This window comes from Pleurodeles waltl, chromosome 10 (genome assembly GCF_031143425.1).
Source record: "Pleurodeles waltl isolate 20211129_DDA chromosome 10, aPleWal1.hap1.20221129, whole genome shotgun sequence".
Classification (NCBI taxonomy): domain Eukaryota; kingdom Metazoa; phylum Chordata; class Amphibia; order Caudata; family Salamandridae; genus Pleurodeles; species Pleurodeles waltl.
The window spans coordinates 99,853,981-99,876,219 of NC_090449.1; the positions used below are offsets into that span (position 1 = coordinate 99,853,981).

Genomic DNA, 22,239 nt, shown 5'->3' on the forward strand with positions numbered 1-22,239 from the left:
TATACAGTCAGTTTGTATTTGAAATATTCATCAAGGTTGCAAATCGGTGTCAAATGTAATGATTCCTCACTGCATGGCCACTACCCATATGAAACGAAGTTTAGACCACCATGAGTTTAAATATAATCTGTTGAGTTACCAGGTAAGTAGTGTTTTTTGTCATGACCAATACATAGAAGTTAAAGTACGGGTAAAGGTGTTGCCTCAAAACAATAATGTTGAGGGTTTAAAAACTGAGAAAACAAACTTCTGCATATTCTGCATGAGACGTTAGATGACTAAACTACCAATCAATTATATATTAAATGAACCTGACAACTGCTACATACGAGTCACACTAACAGTGTGTATTAGTTGCCTTAAGGTCGATCTTTTCTACTTCTAACTATTGTCAAAAAGGCCTCTCATTACTCAATTTCAAACCAATCAGCTCCATTAGTGCTTGAGTAATTAAATAAAGCCTGGTTCAGCGATTTAAAATACTTAGCAATGGAAAGTGAACAACTCTATTGTGTCAGGGGCTGCATTAGGCTCTACATTAGCCCATAGTGTCAAGCTTTCGTTTTCTCACTCTACATCATAAAAATCTCAACAAGATTCTCGAGTAGTTTCCACGTAGTTCGGCCACAAATCCACCATTTCTAGGTGATAATTTGAAATTCTCATAACTATCTTAAAACCAATTTCTACAGCAAATATTTGCAGTCTGTTGCTACACAGTTGACAAGCTTCAGCTTCCACATGCTAGACGGGTGGATGTAGTTGGCTCATTAAACTTGCAATAGCAAAATCACAGTTTGCAAAGGGTACCTAGATAAAAAATTGAATATTTCAAGCAACCCCACCTTGCACAAGTACGTCACACTAATTTGCAGTAATGCATGCCTCAGAATAAGGTAATTCCAAGACAATCCTCATTTTTTATTTTCACTCCTAGCTGTACATTGAAATTGCTCAAATATTAACTTTGGTAACTCTCGGTTACTCAAATATCCATGCCATACAGATGGGGCGGAAATCATACATTTATATTTAAAGAACGCAAATAAATGTTAATAGTGAGGCAAAAGGGTTTACTACAATAACTTGTTAGCTGCCCACAAATGTAACACCAACATGCTATGGTCTCAAGGGGGCATTTTAGTTCCCGCAAATGGCAAGTTTTTAAACGTAAGTGTATTTGCAAGTCTTCAATTCAAGTGTATTTAAGTGTGCACTAGTTCTATCTCTTATTGAAGTACAAATGATTTTCTTTTTCTGTGATATTACAAAATTACTATTACTGAAAAAACAAAGATATAGTATATATTCTACAGAAACCTATATCTTTTTGAAGAAGCAATTTTTTGAGTTTCCAAGCTGTTACAAATGACCCAGGTGGAAACATTTGATGTGTTCCATTCTCTTGCTTTTACAATACTTGGCTGACTTCTATTAAATTAATACACATAATGAACATTTTTGAGCATACGCTTAGTGAATGGCTTTTTGTGATTCTTTAATTGTCAACGGTGAAATTCTCTTTTCAGCTATCTTATTTTTGAACTTTTAGTAAACATTTTCTTCATTGTGGCAGCCCTCCATTTGGTGAGCTGCCTTCCATCTTTGAAACAGTAACTTACAAAAAATAAGGACTGGAATTCTGCAAACCAATCAAAGCTTGAAAAGTAGAAGGTTGCAGTTTCTTTTAACTTGCATCAACAATATACAACCAAATCTTAATTTCTGTCCTTACCGCCGTAATGCTTCTGCAGATGACACATCCGCGTCATGGATGGAGCAACAGATACACCAGAGGCTTGAATCTTCTCGATTTCAATCTGCATACTTTGTTTCTGAAAAAGCCTCTTAATCCTTTATTGATGTGAGGGTGGGGGCTCATCGATGTTTATCCCAATATTGCCCATAACTGTTAAAGCCAATCGTAGATCAGCAAGACTTTCCCTCATGTTCCTTTACACATTTCTCCAAGAAATATATTGAGTATCGAAGAGCATTTTCAATATGGCAACCCCTGCTGTGCTCTAGAGCAGCAATAATTGGCTCATTTCTGTAAACCCAACGCCTGTATGAGGTTGATACATAAGATGGCGGAGATGGACGTCTTTGCAGAGCAATGAACATGCATAACATTACCTGTAGAAGTGAATGTAGAGGTCAAGTGTGTTTAGTAGAGTGCACTTGCTTATCAGTATATGTAGCTTCATAGAAGAGAGCTCCGTGTTATCCAGCTGGTTGTGCGGGGTATTGGTAATTTTAAAGAAGTGTCCACTAAAGCACATCAGCCCTAAATTATGGTGATACAGCAACATAAGACGAAACTCAAGCATCAGAAGCTCAAAGCAAGACGAGGTTGAGCAGGTTGCAACACTGCATTCTGAAAGTGCTTTATCTTTGCCCTTTGTACTATGGAAATCTGCAACCCAAGGACAAAAGTGTGTATTTCTTGTGACACGGAGCACATCCACTACCCTCAAGAGAGCATTAGAATCAATGTCAAGGTCTATAGTTAGAAAATCTAAATCACAAACAGTAATTTCATAGGTGGAGCAACCTACCATGCCACAAAGGAGAAATGTTTACAGAATGTCTTCCAAACTCACTTAGTGCTCCCGCAAGAGAATGTAGTTATTGAAAGAGCACCTCTCTTTATCTGAACATCAAAAAGCCCACCTCCACACACTGAATGGTATCACGTTTTATTTACTAGGAATTGCTCGAGTTACAGCTATGAGGAAAGCGTTCACATCTCTGATGATCTTCCAAGTTAAGTAATGTGAGACTGCTGCAACCTCCCTCTGGATACAGTGAGATAAAAGCTGAAATAACTAGGGACTGGCTATTGTTTCATCATTTCACCTAGCTCTTAGAATGACTTGTGGACCTTGTAAAAAAGGATCCAGAAGAGCCACAGAGCAGCTTAAGCTCGGCTGTATGTGTCAGATCACACCACTTCTGCTCTTCGCTAACATTATTTTTTGTGTCTGCATCTAATCAGGATTTCCTTCAGGTATAAATATATCAATATACCTTTGTACCTTCTATCTTATACCAGTGGGAGTCTTAAAAGATGCAGGCATTCAAGGCACCCATCCGTATGATTGTTTATGTGCTCTCTAAGGACTGCTGCTCATTTCTTAAAGCTTTGCCTCCTTCTGTTTATTTGATATTTTGAACAGTGCCAAACATACAGCCAACTTGCCACTTCCGAATGAATATAAAATCCTATCATGTCCTATACTCCATTTTCCTTTCTCTTTCTTTTCTGTCTCTATCAGTACACCTATCTGTGTGGTTATTAGTGTTCTTTCAAAAGTTCCATATTCTTTGTTATACAAACATTCAGCAAGTTCAGATTCATTCAGTTTCGGCTCATCCCTCATGTAGTTTTCATTTTTGATGTATGTTCATCTTCTCTCGACAAGATCTAAGGTCTTATCTTCCTCTTCTATCATCTGAAAGGTCACCTCTTAGCTTTACCAGAATTAAGAACGTATTTATTTATCCAAAACTTTTGCCTTCTGCATTGTAGTTCTCTATACTAACTTCTTTATGTTACTACTATATCTAAGTTATTCAACTATTAAGGGCCATAATGCTTTCTTAGTGTAGTAGCACAATATAAAACCATTGAATAAAATACAATATCATGGAATATTAAAAACATACCCCACCCATTAAAAATATTTACAAATCTCGGTCAGGTGCAGAACCCCAGGGCCTCTCGCTATTTTTATTCTCCAAAGCCCTTTGATTTTTGAGTGTGTGGCCACTGTTTCTGCCATTAGCATCTTACCTTTTGCATCAGTTCCCGAGTATAACCTTAGTGTCTTCTTGTACTGTTGTCACTAACACTCCCACATAGCCTCAAAGAACAATGTATGATCTATTATTTAAGAGTGTGTAAAAGATGGTGCATACATTGAGTCAGGATTTAACATTCTTCTGTTTGTGACATTAATAAATAATTCATGTGATGCCATAACTATGCTTAAGGCACATTGACTGAATCTGATAAGTGTATTTCTATTTGGGACTATGCAGTTGCCTGAGTGCCATTACATACAATGCATCATGCTCCCATTTCCATGACATGAAAGGTAGTCTTTAAAACACTTGTATTGGAGGAAAGGAATTTTAAGGTTAAAATTGCATGGTTTATTTATTCAGCATCTCCCCTTAGTTCTCCATTTGACACATTTTACTCAATTAAGAGGGATGCAACGAAGGCTGCTGTGAGAGGCAAAATAAAACTGCCTACTTGGTAAACAAGTGGGTGGAATGCACAAAACCCTTCACCCATTCTCTGGGACTTCTTAGTCTGAAGAAAAATATTGTACTAAAAGCCAAAATTACTTTATTAAATGTGAAACTCCATCTCATGAGGAGTAGGTGGAAACAGAGTATTTACCCGTAAGGTCAGAGAGGAGTGATTCAAATGAATGTATGTAGCAGTGCCCAGACAATGAAGCAAAAAATGAATTTGTAAGTCTATATTAGGCAATATAGACTCCAGAAGGCTAATACCAGTCATCATCCTCCAACCATTTTCCACTTTGGAGAAACCTCTGCAACATTAGACTTTAGGGGTGATTGGCTGCCTCATCAAGAAGAAAGGTAAAAATGATGAGTGGTAGAGCTGACTGGAATGTTTACTTCAGGGATGCATTCTAAACGCAGTTCCTGTGCATTTCTCAGGCTCTATACTGACTTTCATAATTTCTCTGGCATTGCTACTCTCAGGGAAACTAAGCTAATCTTTACCACCAAAGTAGATATGGATCTCCACACCCTCACCACCAAAAACCAATTCCATTAATCCCTATTCATGAATGACAAGCAGATTTGCATTATATGCATAGAACCATTGGTAGTGAACACATCACTTTTAGTAATGGGGGGTACGCAAAGGATCTGCTGTCCCAATTTCTTCCACTACTACACAGAAGCATCATTGTACAAAACCTTTCCTGGGCCAGACCTCTCTTTCTATCCTCAGATTCATCCTAACTCGACTATCCCTTGAGCAGTTTTAACCTACTTATTTTAATCTCTTTTCTCAGCATGAAAGTTAAAATAAATTAGTTAGGAGTACCCGTGCCACCTTTTAATTGTTGACACGACAACGGGGTCTCTTAAAGAAAATGGTGAAGGGTCCTTTCTCTGTTTTAAGGAATCAGTTGAACACTAAGAGGATGTTTAGATGTTAACAAAATGTCTCATATATTTTAAGCTTGATTAAACAGGCCCTTCTAATAGACAACGAGAACTTCATCCTCTGGAAAGTACCCATAGCCCAGCCCTTTTAAAATTACTATATTTTGAATGACTGTGAGTTTCCATTAGTTCACAGAGCTAGCCCCAGCTAAATGCTGAACTTTCCATCTTTCTTCGTGTTACCATAGCCAGCTTATTGACCAGGAATAAGTCTGTGTAACAGTATGGTGGATCTGGGTGTGATATTTCAGAAGCTCTGGAGTAGGCTCCACAAGGGGCATACTCAAGTATCGCTGTGTACTAATTTAAATTGTCATCAATGGTTACTTATTTCACTGGGAGGATAAATGTGACCTACTATGATAATAATGTGTCATTGACATCAAAACTGGATTATCACTAACATTGCACTTCTTCCTTATTAATAAGTGTAATAACATTGCGATTTTAGTAATGGCTTTGCTGCCTGTTCAATGTAAAGCTTGAACGGTAGCTTGCTTGGGTATAACCTTTCTTACTCCTGACTGCTTTGTGTCCTTGCCTTTACTAGACTACCATCTTTCGTTAAGGAGGGCATTATTGACTGTAATTTGGATGGCTCGTCAGTACTACTATCCAGTCAGAAGTTATAAATTAAAGAAACTAAACTAGTTAAATATTTTCTGCACGCCCTAACAATTTGGAGGATGTAGGTCCTTCGGAAAGTGGCAACCTGGTTTCAATTGCATCGCATTGCTACGGGGTGTTTACATGCATTGTATCAGTGACTGAGAAATTTTCTACTGGTGTAAGGCGATTTTGCACTGCCATTAATCAACCAGTGCAAAATTACCTTCACCGTGACCAATCTGATCGATCTGGGACCGATCAAGAAGTGAAATTGTAGTAGTTGGTCGATCAGTTAAAAACGCTGGTGGAAAACAGCCAGATCACTTTCACAATATTATTCTGTCACCTGTATAATGTGTGTTATCCTGCCCTAGATGATTTCAGAACAGCAACAGGCAAACAGAATGACTAAGATGTGGAGGGGGCCATAGGTGAACTGAACACTGAATCTGAAATGGTTATCTTCGTAAACATCAGTTGTAACAAATCTGTACAATGTTGTGATTTGAAATGATTTGTTGTTGATATGTGAACTTTCAGAAACTGCGACTCCAAAACAGATATACAATGCAGCAGGATTTACACATTATATGATCGAGTTAAAGGCATCAGAAAAGAGTGAATGGATGGTTAAAATAACAATTAACTTCAAATTGAAGTCAATGCGTCTAATTAACGGGAACGTGAAGGTGCGCTGGTCTGCATGCAAGATTCCACTTTAGATTAGAGTCCAAAATGTTTGCACCCTCCAAGTGTGGTCCTCTGAAATGTATACCTGTGCCACTGACAAAACAAACATTCACAGTACCACGTATTTCTCATAAAGCTGCACATGTCAAATTTAAGAGCACGAAGGAACACATAGGCAGCAATGACGGCGGATCATCTTAGACTGTTAGGGAAATGAAGCTGTTGTATCTTTGAATGTTCCTCTTAAGGATTTCGGAGACTGGCCCGAGTACTCGTTCGAAGCGTGGGCGGTCCAGCCTCACACATTTCAGTGGCCCTCGTGCCACCACCGTCGCAGCCCTGGGTCGATTTAGCAACAATGCTATTTCACCTAAAAGGTAGAAAAAGCACTTTTTAGTTGTTGAAACCCATTGAACCCACACTCTTCAAATACTATTGATATCTAGGAATCAGACAATACGTGGAAGATAAAGAGGCAAGACGTACAATGTGGTGGAAACAGGGGCATGAGGTTGAATCCAGAACATAAGGTAGAATCGAGGCATGATGTGGAGTCAACCCCGACATTTAGGAGTGCTGGTGAGGACCTCCTGAAGAAAATCTTGGCCCCTGTATGCTTACATCTTTACAAATCAAGCACTGTAGGGGAGTGAACAATGGAATGGATGTTTCAAAATTCTATATCGTCCACAGATCACCTGCGATTTGAACATCAGATGGAAGTTAGTTTATGAGGACAGTTAAAACACTGTGGCCTTACAAGCCCCAATACGAGTCCTGCCCGATGACAAGTTTTACCAGGTGAAGAACAGCATCCTGTAATACCTAATTATGAGTGTTTTTGCCCATTTTTCAAAAGTAAAACATGCAGTGAAATGGGTCAGAAATCCAAACCGAAGTAAGAGCATTTTTTGAGAGTCTGGTTATTACTGGACATTTGTGGGCCTAGTTGCTCTCCTAAACTCCCTAGTGCCCAAGAATACCACAACAACTGGCAACGTAGACTGCTTAATGTCAGAGTGCCTTTGGAAGTCTCAGAAGGCCTCTGTGCCCCAAGCACCTGACTACAGTCGGCCCTTCATCACACAAACAAATGCCTCCTACAAAGAAAATTGCATAGATTAGACCACAGCTCAAAGGCATGAGTAAAGAACACACATTTGCTTTCCGCAGTCATTACTTCCTACTCAGACGATAGGATGGTGATACAGAAAGAGGTGTATGCTATTGTTTCATTTGTGGAGAGATTCTGCCTCTGTTAATTTGGGACCAATGTCACAGAAGAGACATATCAAAAACTTTTCAATTGCCTTGTGCCTATGAAAAAGGTGACAAGTGTAACTCCTATAGCGGTCCATTTCCAGTAATAATTTCTACTTCACTGTCGAGAAAAGACATAAGACAAGCCTGTCCCACGGGAATACTGATGGAACTAGGGTAGGGCAGGTTGTTGGGTTGAAATTACTTATAACCCCAAACATGCCTTAAAAGGTGTGGACACAATTCCTTTAAGCAACATTTTGGATTGCATGTTTTCTACTTGTGGAAATGGTATCCTGAGTACTCCGAGATGTCCTCTACATGTTCACTCATTTGCTCCCACAGCAGAGCTCTAGGCTCTTCTAAAAGAAAGAAATTCCAAAGCAACCCCTACACTGATACACCCTAAACCAACCTATGAGTAGATAAGTAGTTGGGTGCAATATTAATAAACTGTAGGACAGCAGACCGCGTCCCATTATGACTGGTGAAATGAACTTACAAGGATCCTCATGGTAAATCAGTCCAAGCTCCCATAACTGAGACCTCACATTTCTCAAAAAGAGCTATATGGATGTTAGTGTGATTTTGTGTGTTTATACATAATGAGTGGAGTACCCTTTGTGGGGACCTTGTGAATATAATTCAAGATGGTGGTTCGCGCTGTAGAGATGGGACCATCAATGGAAGCACCTTTCTTGTGCTCCTTAGTGCAGTCCCGCCTTTTGGAATCAACTGCCATCTTCTGTTTTTTTTTCTCATTTCTATGTTTCACTGGGATTCCAAATAAAATGTGGCTTGAGAGGAAATACAGTAATCACTAGAGACTAGATCAGGGTTTTCAAACTGGGGAGTCTCAAATGATCCTGGAGGGGTGCCAGCATCTGGCCAGAAGAAGCATTATGCTGATAACAGAGCTTTGCTTTAAGCCGAAAAAGATGAGCAGCAGTAAACCGCCCTGTACTGGGCCATCACTAAAATGTTTTGTCATTTATATCCAAGCTGGGATTAACTGTCGTAAGAAACTCGAAATACACTTCAAACCCCCACCCCCCACTTCTAATAATCACACAGTGAATACTTTTACACATTTACACGTTAGTAAGGGCTACCTGACCAGAATAGTATGTTTGGCATCATGTATATGATTGCATTTTTAAAACAGTAGCAGAATTTAACTGCAATGTTCAAATAACGTTAATAGTTAAATATTTCTAATTTAATAGATTAATTGTGAAAAATTCGGAGGGAGTCTGTTAGAAATTGGGTCTTTGGTTGCAGTTAGATTACCCCCTGTCCAAGCAAAGACCCTCACTCTAGTCGGGGAAAAGGAGAAACACACCTGGTTTACCCCCACTCACCCCTTGGTATACTGGCATTAACAGGCAGGCTTAAGTCATAAGCAATATGTAAAGTATTTGTACCAACACACAGTAACACAGTGAAAACACTACAAAATGGAAACTACACTAGTTTAGAAAAATAGGCAATATTTATCTAAATCAAACAAGACCAAAAAGACAAAAATCCAAGATACACAAACTAAAATATCAATTTGCAAAAGAATAAGAGTCTTACTCCATAGAAAACAATGGAAAATATGGTTTTGCACAAAGTACCTGGTTAATATAAAAAATAAAGCTGCACAGGTGAGTGTGCGTCGGAAGCGTCAGCAAGGCATCGATTCTTTCCTTGTAAGGGAAGCTGTGCGTTGTTTCTTCTCCGGTTGGGTCGGCGATGCATCATTTTTCTCCCTCACAAGAGACCGATTCGTCGATTTCCGGACAGGGCACCTCAAATCCACACAGTCAGGATGATTTTGACACCCAGAGACTATGAGTGGAAAATCCGTTTGCACAGTGTTAGAAAACCTTGCTGCGTGGGGTTTGCGTCGTTATCAGCAGCTGTAAACGGGTGTTGTGGGTCGTTTCTCCAGTCACGATTGTCGATCTCCCAGCCGTGATGCAGGGGGAGCGTCGATTTCAGCCGCAAAGCGGGCGGCGCATCGTTTATCAGCCGGAAATTTCCCTGCACGGCATTCTGTGTGTGGATTTTCAGCTCATGTTTTGCCAACTTCACCTTTCAATTGAACCACTTGGCAGGGCAGGAGCCTCAGCAGAGAGTCCAGGAGCAGGCAGAGGAAGTCTTTGAAGGCCCGGAGACTTCAAAACAGGAGTTAAGCTCAACTCAAGCCCTTGGAGATTCTTCACAAGCAGGAATATTCCACAAAGTCCAGTCTTTGTCCCCTTTCACAGGCAGAAGCAGCGACTGCAGGATAGCCCAACAAGGCACAGCCACAGGCAGGGGCAGCACTTCTTCTCAGCTCTTCTCCTTGGCAGAGGCTCCTCTTGATTCCAGAAGTTATCTAATATTCAGGGGTTTTGGTGTAGGAGGCTGGACTGGTTTGTATTGGGTACCTAAGGTACTTATACCTTATACCAGGTCCAGTTATCCCTTATTAGTGAAATGTAGGCAGTGTTCTAGCAGCTTAGGCTGTTTAAAGGTAGCTGTAGCAAAGCAGCTTATGCTGAACTAGGAGACATGCAAAGCTCCTGCAATACCACTATAGTTACACAGTACGTATACACAATAACCCCTTCTGTGCCCAGGACGTAATGGTTACGTCCTGAGGCACAGTGCTCCTGTGCCCAGGACGTAACCATTACGTCCTGGGCACAGAGCCCAGATGGAGCGCTAGCGCTCCCTCTGTGGGGTTCCCCCCGACCCCCCCAAGGCAGGGATGGAAGGGGAAGCCCTTCCCCTTCCACCCGCGACCCCCCCACCCCACCCCTGTGACATCAGCACGCAATGACAATCACAGAGGCCTCCTCCCATCGCGCTGGAAGCTCAGCTTCCAGCACGATTGGAAGAGAAATGCAAAGCATTTCTCTTCCGGTCACGTGGAGGAGGCCGGAGAGGCTTCAAAGGGAAGGAAATGAATTTCCTTCCCTTTGAAGTCTCGAAGAGCGTTTTAGCAGACGGATTGCAAGCAATCCGTCTGCTAAAACGCCCACTAGACACCAGGGATTTACTTTTGGATAGGAAATTGACATGAGGGAGCGACCCCTTGGGAAAGGGTCGCTCCCAGGGGGGTCATTTTTTTTAAGGCCTTTTCTGCCCCTCCCCCGGGGGCAGAAACCTCTAGGCACCAGGGATCATTTTTTTTTTTGTGGTTTTGTTTTTGATTTTGTTTTGTTTTAGAGGTGGGGAGCGACCCCATAGGCAAGGGTCGCTCCCCTATGGGGGAAATTATATTTAGGCCATTTCTGCCCCCCTTGGGGGCAGACTGGCCTATTTTTATGTGGCCAATCTGCCCCCAAGGGGGACAGAAACCACTAGACACCAGTGAGTTTTTTTTTCCGTGAATCTCACACAAGGGGAGCGACCCCTTAGGCATGGGTCATTCCCCTGAGGGGGAAATTTATTTTAGGCCATTTCTGCCCCCCGGGGGGCAGATCAGCCTATTTTAATTAGGCCGATCTGCCCCCAAGGGGTGCAGAAACCACTAGGCACCGGGGATTTTGTTGTTGTTGTTGTTTTATAGATGGGGAGCGACCCCTTAGGCAAGGGTCGCTCCCCTGGAGGGGCAAATTGTATTTAGGCCATTTCTGCCCCCTTGCTGATTTTAGGTCAATCTGCCCCCAAGGGGGGCAGAAACCACTAGGCACCAGGGATTTTTTTTTTGCGCCAATGTCACGCAAGGGGAGCGACCCCGTAGGCAAGTGCCGTTCCCCAGGGGGGTGGGGGGTCGGCGGGGGCAAATTTATTTTAGGCCATTTCTGCCCCCCCGGGGGCAGATCGGCCTATTGTTATTAGGTCGATCTGCCCCCAGGGGGGGGCAGAAACCTCTAGGCGCCAGGGCTAAATTTTTTTTGGTGTTTTTTTTTTGTTTGTTTGTTTGTTTTTTTTAGAGACGGGGAGCGACCCATTAGGCAAGGGTTGCTCCCCTGTGGAGTGGCAGAAGGGCACATTTATTTTAGGCCATTTCTGCCCCCCTGGGGGCAGAAACCTCTAGGCGCCAGGGCAAATTTTTTTTTGTTTTTTTTTTTGTTTGTTTGTTTTTTTAGAGATGGGGAGCAACCCATTAGGCAAGGGTCGCTCCCCTGGGGGGCAAATTGTACTTACACCATTTCTGCCCCCCTTGGAGGCAGATCGGCCAATTTTTGTTAGCTCAATCTGCCCCCAAGGGGGGCAGAAACCACTAGGCACCGGGGATCTTTTTTTTTGCGCCAATGTCACGCAAGAGGAGCGACCCCTTAGGAAAGGGTTGCTCCCCTGGGGGGTTAGGGGGGCAAATTTATTTTTGGTAATTTCTGCCCCCCGGGGGAGGATCGGCCTAGGCGCCAGGGCAATTATTTTTTTTAGGTTTTATTTTGTTTTTTTAGAGATGGGGAGCGACCCATTAGGCAAGGGTCGCTCCCCTGGGGGGGCAAATTGTATTTAGACCATTTCAGGCCCCGTTGGGGGCAGATCGGACGATTTTTGTTAGGCCAATCTGCCCCCATGGGGGCAGAAACCACTTAGGCACCAGGGATTGGTGTGTGTGTATGCATGTGTTTTCTTTAGGGGGGCAGCCCCTTAGGTAAGGGTCGCTTTCCATGGGGGCACATTACTGTTGGCCATATCTGCCCCCCATTGGGGGCAGATGGGCCTATTTTTGGAAGGCCCCTCTGCCCCCAAGGGGGGGGGGGGGGGCAGAAAGCCCACCAGAGGCCAGGGAAGTTTTTTTTTCAAAAATAAGAGGGTGGGGGTATGGCCATATCCCCACCCCAAATAAATGGGGCCAAAGTTGTTCTGCCCACCAGTGGGCAGATGGGGCAATTACCCCTGATCCACACCCTGGGGGGGGGGGGGAAGAAATTCTACTAGATGCCAGGGAATTTTAAAAAAAACTAAAAATATTGTCGTGGTGGAACCAACCAGTATGGGCCTGGTTACGCCCCCACCTCAACTGAAGGGGGTAACAGTCTTTCAGCTCTCCCCCGCACTCTAAAACATCTTATCCCACAGCAAGCAAGAAGACATTTGATTATTTTGGGTTTTAGTTTTGCATTTGGGCCATGAGAACTTGGCTTACTCTCAAAATCGTCACACTTGGAATGGTGAGGGCTGCACTTTATGGAATTTGTGACGCTGCCATGTGGAAAAATCCACAAGACCTAGACACATCTGAAAACTAAACATCTGGGTGATTCCAAGGTGGTGTGTTTCACATGCACCCCCCGCACCATTTTTGTACCCACAATCCCCTGCAAACTTCCAACTTTGCTGGAAATCACACATTTTTCCCACGTTTTTGTGATGGAACCTTCCGGAATCTGCAGGAATCCACAAAATTCCTACCACCCAGCATTGTCTCATCTATACCGATAAAAATTCTGCTGCACATGTCAGCCTAAAGAACGAGTTACTTACCTTCGGTAACGACTTTTCTGGTGGATACATTAGCTACCTGTGGATTCCTCACCTGATGAATACTCCCATGGCGCCAGCATTTGACGGAAATCTTCTTACTAGTCTCTGCACGTCGACGAGGACGTCACTCTAGCCCACGCGACGCCGTCTGACGTCATACAGGCAATAAGAAGTCCTCGCCGACGTGCCGATGACAGTACCAACATTTTTTACGTGCATGAGAATAATAATAATAACCCAATGCAATGAAAGAGCAAAGCAACATCTCTTAATATTGTAAATCACACAACATTGCAATAAAATAGCTGTAGATTTAATATAACCTTTTTCTTTTTTTTTTTTTTTTTTTTAAACAAATAAATATATTTATACATACGAATCATGTATATACCCAATATATATATAGATTTATATATAAATATACACATATATACAAATATCATACATGCAAAATGTATTGCAACTTTGAAGACCAAAAGGAGCACACTCAAGGATTGCTTGGAGAGACCAAAAAGGCAACGGGGAGGCGGGTGGGACCGTGAGGAATCCACAGGTAGCTAATGTATCCACCAGAAAAGTCGTTACCGAAGGTAAGTAACTCGTTCTTCTGATGGATACAACTACCTGTGGATTCCTCACCTGATGAATAGAGTCCCAAAGCAGTACCACGCCCGGCGGTGGGTGCCTAAATGGTCAAACCAAGAAATCCTGCAGCACTGACCGTGCAAAATGACCGTCCCTTCTGACCTCAGAGTCCAAACAGTAATGTTTCACAAAAGTGTGAAGGGACGACCAAGTTGCGGCCTTGCAGATGTCAACCACAGGAACACCCCTGGCCAAGGCCGAAGAGGCCGACTTAGCTCTGGTGGAGTGAGCTCTAATGCCCTCAGGCGGATCCTTCTTTGCCAAAGAGTAACAGATTTTAATGCAAAGAACAACCCACCTGGAGAGTGTTCTCTTGTGGACTGCCTTTCCTCTCCTCTTGCCCACGTATCCGACAAACAGCTGATCCTCCAGCCTGATATCCTTCATTCTGTCGATATAGAAGCTCAACGCCCTTTTTGGGTCCAGGCGATGTAGTCTTTCTTCCTCCTTTGAAGGATGAGGCGGAGGATAAAACGTGGACAAAGTGATTGTCTGAGCCAAATGGAAGGGTGAAACAACCTTCGGAAGGAAAGCAGCCTTGGTCCTCAACACCACCTTATCCCCATAAAACGTTATATAAGGGGGTTTAACCGATAAGGCCTGCAACTCACTCACTCTCCTTGCAGATGTTATAGCTACCAGGAATACTGTTTTAATAACCAAATACCTTAAGGGGCAAGAATGCATAGGCTCAAAAGGGGACCCCATAAGGAAAGTCAGGACCAAGGACAAATCCCATTGAGGCATAACGAATGGTTTTGGAGGATATTGATTCAGAAGACCTTTCAAGAATCTGAGAACAATAGGGGATTTAAATAACGATGGTTGGTCTGGAAGACAAATGAAGGCTGACAAGGCCGACAAATAACCCTTAATGGTAGCTACTGCACAACCTTTCTGCGCTAGAGACAGTGCAAAAGACAAAACATGTGACAGATGAGCATGTAAGGGATCAATCTGTCTCTCTCCACACCACATAACAAAATTAGACCACCTATTAGCGTAGATAGATTTAGTGGAGTGTCGCCTGGCCGCTAAGATAACATCCACTACATCAGGTGGGAGAGAGAAGGAACTCAGGTTGCCCCGTTCAATCTCCAAGCATGTAGGTGCAGACTCTGGAGGTTGGGGTGTAAAACCTGCCCCTGCGACTGCGAGAGGAGGTCTGCCCTGAGAGGGAGACGGAGCGGAGGGCACAGTGAGAGTTGGAGAAGGTCGGAGTACCATACCCTCCTTGGCCAATCCGGAGCTATTAAGATGACTTGGGCCCGGTCTTGGCGAATTTTCCTCAACACTCGAGGAATCAAGGGTATGGGGGGAAACGCGTAAAGCAACTGGTCGCACCAGGTTATCTGAAACGCGTCCCCCAACGCTCCCTGCATCGGATACTGGAGGCTGCAGAATAACGGGCAATGCGCGTTCTCCCGAGTGGCAAACAGATCTATCCGAGGAAACCCCCACATCTGGAAGATTAAACAGACTTGATCTGGATGGAGACGCCACTCGTGGTCTGCCGAGAATTGGCGACTGAGACTGTCCGCACGTACATTCAAGACCCCGGCCAGATGATTTGCCACCAAGCAAATCTGATGGTCCTTTGCCCAGGACCATAGCCGAAGAGCTTCTCTGCAGAGAAGGTACGACCCTACTCCTCCCTGTTTGTTTATGTACCACATCGTGGTAGTATTGTCCGTCAGGACCTGTACCGACTGACCACGAAAGGATGGGAGGAAGGCCTTGAGAGCCAAACGTACAGCCCGTAACTCCAACAGATTGATATGAAACACCTGTTCCTCTGGAGACCAAAGCCCTTTGATCTCCAGATCCCCCAGATGAGCTCCCCATCCTAGGGTGGAGGCATCCGTTATTACCGTGGCCACTGGTGGCGACTGCGCGAACGGCTTCCCCTGTGAAAGATTGTTGCCCGCAATCCACCACTTCAATTCCACAGCAGCATCTCTGGAGATCTTGACAGTACCTTCTAAATCTCCCTTGTGTTGAGACCACTGCCTTCGGAGGCACCACTGAAGAGCCCTCATGTGCCAGCGAGCATGCGTGACCAACAGAATGCAGGAGGCGAACAGACCGAGCAGACGAAGGACCTTGAGGACTGGAACTACCGCTCCATTTCGAAACATTGGAACCAATTCCTGAATATCTTGAATCCGCTGAGGCGGAGGAAAGGCTCGACTCAATGTTGTATCCAGTACTGCCCCTATGAACAGGAGGCGCTGAGAGGGCTCCAGGTGAGATTTGGGCACGTTCACCGAAAAGCCCAGGTCGAACAACAACTGGGTTGTTGACTGCAGATGATGCGACACAAGCTCCGGGGACTTGGCTTTGATCAACCAGTCGTCCAAGTAAGGGAATACTGCTATCCCCTTCCTTCTGAGCTCCGCCGCAACCACTGACATCACCTTTGTGAAGACTCGAGGTGCTGAAGTAAGACCAAACGGGAGGACCGCAAACTGATAGTGCTGCGACCCTACCACAAACCGGAGATACTTCCTGTGCGACTTGAGTATCGGGATATGAAAGTAAGCATCCTGCAAGTCGACAGACACCATCCAATCTTCCTTGTTCAACGCCAAAAGCACCTGTGCTAGGGTCAGCATCTTGAACTTTTCCTGTTTGAGGAACCAATTCAAGATCCTCAGATCCAGGATTGGTCTCAACTGACCATCCTTTTTGGGAATCAGGAAGTATCTTGAGTAACAACCTCGACCCTTTTCCTGCTCTGGGACCAACTCTACCGCGCCCTTTGAAAGGAGGACTTGAACCTCCTGTTCTAGCAACAGGAGGTGTTCTTCTGAACAATAAGATGGGCGGGGCGGGATGAGGTGCGGGAACTCCCGAAAGGGAAGGGCGTAGCCTTTTCCCACAATGCCGAGAACCCAAGTGTCCGTTGTGATAGACTTCCACTTGTGGAGAAAACGCTGTAATCTGCCCCCTACAGGAGAGGAGTGAGTGGGAAACGGTGGAAGCCTAAGGCTGCTTCCCCTGCTGCACCCCTCCAGAGGACGAGGAAGAGGCAGAGTGCTGTTGAGAGGCTCCTCTGGTACGGACCCCACCCCTCCCCCTCCCTCTAAATGACCTATAGGGGAGGGAAGAGGCGGGTTGCTGGAACCTCCCCCGAAAGGAAGAGGAATAAGAGCCACGCCCAAATCCCCGAAACCTCCTGAAAATTCTAGAAGAGGCAGAGGAAGAAGGAGCTTGCAGTCCTAACGATTTGGCTGTGGCTCTGCTCTCCTTAAATCGTTCCAAGGCTGAATCTGCCTTGGCTCCAAACAGTCTGTCCCCATCAAACGGGAGGTCCAGCAGGGTCGACTGCACATCCGCAGAGAACCCTGAGTTTCGGAGCCAGGCCTGTCTTCTTGCCACCACAGCCGTGCCCATCGCCCTGGCCACCGAGTCGGTCGTGTCCAGCCCAGACTGGATAATCTGGGTCGCGGCAGCCTGGGCGTCCGAGACCACATCCAAAAGACCCTGGGGAAGCTCCGTGAATGAAGACGAAATATCATCCATCAGCGCATGGATGTACCTCCCCAGAATGCACGTGGCGTTGGTGGCCTTCAACGCCAAACTGCATGACGAAAATATTTTCTTGGACTGCGCATCCAGTTTCTTGGAGTCTCTGTCTCCAGGCACCGTCGGGAAGGAACCAGGCGCTGACTTTGAGGAACAGGAGGCTTGCACCACCAAGCTCTCCGGCGTAGGGTGTCTAGAGAGAAAGCCAGGGTCAGATGGTGCAGCTCGATACCTCCTGGCCACAGCCCTATGAACGGCCGAGGAAGACACCGGCTTCTTCCACACCTCCAACACCGGATCCAGCAAAGCCTCATTAAATGGCAAGAGAGGCTCAGCTGCAGCAGAGGCCGGATGCAATACCTCTGTCAGCAAATTCTGCTTTGCCTCTGCCACCGGCAAAGGCAGGTCCAAAAAGCTCGCTGCCTTCCTCAACACAGCATGAAAGGAAGCAGCCTCCTCCGTATATTCCCCTGGAGATGAAAGGTCCCACTCAGGGGAAGTGTCCAGCCCACTGGCTGTATCCAGACCATGCAGTCCGTCTCCAGAGTCCTCAATCTCTCCCTCCTCTAGGACTCGCTGGTACTCTTGCTCTTCTAAAAGACGGAGAGCACGCCTCCTCGAATGAAGTCTCTCCTCGATACGCGGAGTCGACATGGCCTCCGCCGACGTCGAAGAACGGCGCCGATCTCCAGAAGCATCTGACGCCGCGTCCGGCGCCACAGGCAGCTTCGGCGCCGAGGCAGGAGCCGGAGGACGAGGTCTTGGAGCCGATGGACCAACCGGAGTCACAGGGCAAAATCCTGACTTCGACGGAGGGGCAACCTCCGGGGCCGAAACATCCGAAGCCACCGGAGCGGCCACCGACGCCGGCACCGGCGCCGAGCCCACATTCCCAAAAGGGAGAAAGGGCATAAAGGGTGCCGGCCGAAGAGGCGCAGGATCACCCAACGAAAAGGCCAAGGGCCCCGAAGGACCAGCCGGAGCAGCTCCTGGAGCCATCTGCTGAAAGATGGTATACATCGCATTAAGAAACGCGGTACTATCGGCTCCAGGAGTGGGAAAAGCCGGATACTGGGGTGCCTGGATCGAGGGCGACCCCGACGCCGGCCTCGACGTCTGCGACGCCGGAGAAAACACAAGAGGCTGCACCACCTCAATCACTGACGCCTGACCAGGTGAAGTCGGTGACGCCGGAGAGGGCAACGGCGTCGATGGATGCGGCGTGACCGTGGGGCTGACCTCCCAAGTCCTCCGACGCCGAGCCGAAGGTGACCTCGAACGAGACTCCTTGCTGGAGTGACGTCGTGAGTCTCTACGGCGCCGGGAGTCTCGATGACGCCGGTGAGACCTTGGCGAAGAAGACTTCTTATGATGTTTCTCCTTCTTCTTTGACTTTGCCATAAATAACTTGGCCTCGCGCTCTTTGAGGGCCTTCGGATTCATGTGTTGACATGAATCGCAAGTCGAGACGTCGTGGTCGGAGCTCAAACACCATAGACAGTCGGAGTGAGGATCTGTAACTGACATCTTGCCCCCACACTCTCGACAGGGCTTGAAACCCGACTTCCTCTGAGACATTGTTACCGCAGAGAAGACTACGCAGCAGACAATACACTGTAACCACGAAGGTAACAGTAACTCCCTCGAAGATAACCGTTTCGAATGCACGGAAAAAAGGGAACTGTCATCGGCACGTCGGCGAGGACTTCTTATTGCCTGTATGACGTCAGACGGCGTCGCGTGGGCTAGAGTGACGTCCTCGTCGACGTGCAGAGACTAGTAAGAAGATTTCCGTCAAATGCTGGCGCCATGGGAGTATTCATCAGGTGAGGAATCCACAGGTAGTTGTATCCATCAGAAAATGTTTTTTTGCAAACTGCCCTTTTGGACCCCCTTTGTTCCCCCTCAATATCGACATGTTTTTGGCTCTTCCCTTTCACAAGCACTTGGCCCACCTACACAAATGAGGTATCATTTTTACCGGAAAACTGAGGGGAACATTGGGTGGTATGAAATGTGTCCCAGTACGGTGATCCCACACAGAAATGTGGGACAAATGTGATTTTTTAGCTAAATTTGAGGTTTGCTGAGGATTCTGGGTAAGAAAACATTGGGGGATCCACGAAAGTCACACCTCACTGGAGTACCTCGGGTGTCTAGTTTTCAGAAATGTCTGGGGTTGGTAGGTTTCCCTACAAGGCTGCTGAGCCCAGGACCAAAAACGCAGGTGCCCCCCTGCAAAAACAGGTAGTTTTGTATTTGATAATTTTGATGTGTCCAGATAGTGTTTTGGGGCATTTCCTTTCGTGGGCGCTAGGCCTACCCACACAAGTGAGGTACCATTTTTATCGTGAGACTTGGGGGAATGCTGGGTGGATGGGACTTTGTGCCTCCTCTCAGATTCCAGAACTTTCTGTCACCGAAATGAGAGGAAAAAGTGTTTTTTGGGCCAAATTGTGAGGTTTGCAAAGGATTCTGGGTAACAGAACCTGGTCAGAGGCCCACAAGTCACCCCATCTTGGATTCCCCTAGGTGTCTAGTTTTCAAAAATGTGCTGGTTTGTTAGGTTTCCCCAGGTGCCGGCTGAGCTAGAGGCCAAAATCCACAGGTAGGCACTTTGTAAAAAACACCTCTGTTTTCTGTGAAAAAATGTGATGTGCCCACGTTGTGTTTTGGGCCATTTCCTTTCGTGGGCGCTAGGCCTACCCACACAAGTGAGGTACCATTTTTATCGGGAGACTTGGCGGAACGCTGGGTGGAAGGAAATTTGTGGCTCCTCTCAGATTCCAGAACTTTCTGTCACTGAAATGAGAGGGAAAAGTGTTTTTTGGTCAAATTTTGAGGTTTGCAAAGGATTCTGGGTAACAGAACCTGGTCAGATCCCCACAAGTCACCCCCTCTTGGATTCCCCTAGGTGTCTAGTTTTAAAAAATGCGCTGGTTTGCTAGGTTTCCCCACGTGCCGATTGAGCTAGAGGCCAAAATCCACAGGTAGGCACTTTGCAAAAAACACCTCTGTTTTCTGGGAGAAAATGTGATGTGTCCACGTTGTGTTTTGAGCCATTTCCTTTCGTGGGTGCTAGGCCTACCCACACAAGTGAGGTACCATTTTTATCGGGAGACTTGGGGGAATACAGAATAGCAAAACAAGTGTTATTGCCCCTTGTCTTTCTCTACATTTTTTCCTTACAAATGTAAGGCAGTGTGTAAAAAAAGACGTCCATTTGAGAAATGCCCTGTAATTCACATGCCAGTATGGGCACTCCGGAATTCAGAGATGTGCAAATAACCACTACTTCTCAACACTTTATCTTGTGGCCATTTTGGAAATACAAAGGTTTTCTTGATACCTATTTTTCACTTTTTATATTTCAGCAAATGAATAGCTATATTCCCGGTATAGAATAAAAACCCATTGCAAGGTGCAGCTCTTTTATTGGCTCTGGGTTCCTAGAGTTCTTGATGAACCTACAAGCCCTATATATCCCTGCAACCAGAAGAGTCCAGCTGACGTAACGGTATATTGCTTTAAAAAATCTGACATCGCAGGAAAGAGTTACAGAGTAAAACGTGGAGAAAAATGGCTGTTTTTTTCACCTTAATTTCAATTTTTTTTTTTATCTCAGCTGTTATTTTCTGTAAGAAACACTCGTAGGATGTACACAAATGACCCCTTGCTAAATTCAGAATTTTGTCTACTTTTCGGAAATGTTTAGCTGTCTGGAATCCAGCATTGGTTTCTCACCCATTTTGGTCACTAACTGGAAGGAGGCTGAAAGCACAAAAAATAGTAAAAATGGGTATGTCCCAGTAAAATGTCAAAATTGTATTGAAAAATTGGGTTTTCAAATTCAAGTCTGCCTGTTCCTGAAAGCTGGGAAGATGGTGATCTTGCCACCGCAAACCCTTTGTTGATGCCATTTTCAGGGGAAAAAAAGCACGAGCTGCCTTCTGCAGCCCTTTTTTCCCATTTTTTTTTAAAAAAACTAAATTTTCACTGTATTTTGGCTAATTTCTTGGTCTCTCTCAGGGGAACCCACAAAGTCTAGGTACCTCTAGAATCCCTAGGATTTTGAAAAAAAAAGGACGCAAATTTGGCGTGGGTAGCTTATGTGAACAAAAAGTTATGAGGGCCTAAGCACAAACTGCCCCAAATAGCCAAAAAAAGGCTTGGCACTGGAGGTATTATGCAAAATAAATACACTATTAACCAGAATCAGGTAAGTAAACAGTAATAGAATAGTGGAAACAGTCGAAAATACAATAGATATACTAAAATACTGGAATGCGAATAACAAATTCCCCCCTAGGCAAGTGTAGTGTGCAGAGGGGCACTGGGAGTGTAGGAAAACACCAAAGGTAAGTAAAGTACCCCACCCCAGAGCCCAGGAAAGCAGGAGTAAAGTACAGCAACTTTCCTCAGGACACACTACAAGTCATAAGAGATTTTGCCAGAACCAAGCAAGACCCCAAGCAACAAACAATGGATTCCTGGACCTGAAGCCCTGTGGAGAGAGGAGACCAAGTCCAGGAATCGAAGAATAGTCCAGGAAGGACAGGAGCCCCTGCCAACCTAGAAGATGGTGCAAAAGTGGATTCTCTGGTAAGAAGAAAAGTACAGAAGAGCACCAAAGAAGATGGCTGCGGGTTCCTGCTTGGTGCAGGTGATGTCCCACATCGAGTTGTTGGATGCATGCTGTTTGCATTGCTGGATTACACCAACAAGCCTTCGTTCAAGCAAGTACCCGCTTTGCGTCAAAAAGGAGCTTCCTGGACCCAGGAGGGACATGGAGGTCTCAACTCGGACTGAGGAGACAGAGAGGGCTCTCAGCACTTCAGAGAGCCCTCAGGAGACCAGGCAGCAGCCACGGGAGTC

The 22,239-nt window shown here is 45.3% G+C and overlaps 1 protein-coding gene across 2 annotated transcripts in view; it reads right to left on the minus strand.

Moving 5' to 3' along the window:
• Positions 1–868: 868 nt before the first annotated feature.
• Positions 869–22,239, minus strand: part of PRKAR1B (protein kinase cAMP-dependent type I regulatory subunit beta) — a 524,789-nt gene continuing 503,418 nt past the window's right edge. For both annotated transcript variants that reach the window (XM_069209839.1, XM_069209840.1), the window contains exon 11: positions 869–6,886. In XM_069209839.1, coding sequence (XP_069065940.1) covers positions 6,714–6,886 — 173 coding nt within the window. In that variant the 3' untranslated portion in view covers positions 869–6,713. The remainder of the gene's footprint in view (positions 6,887–22,239) is intronic.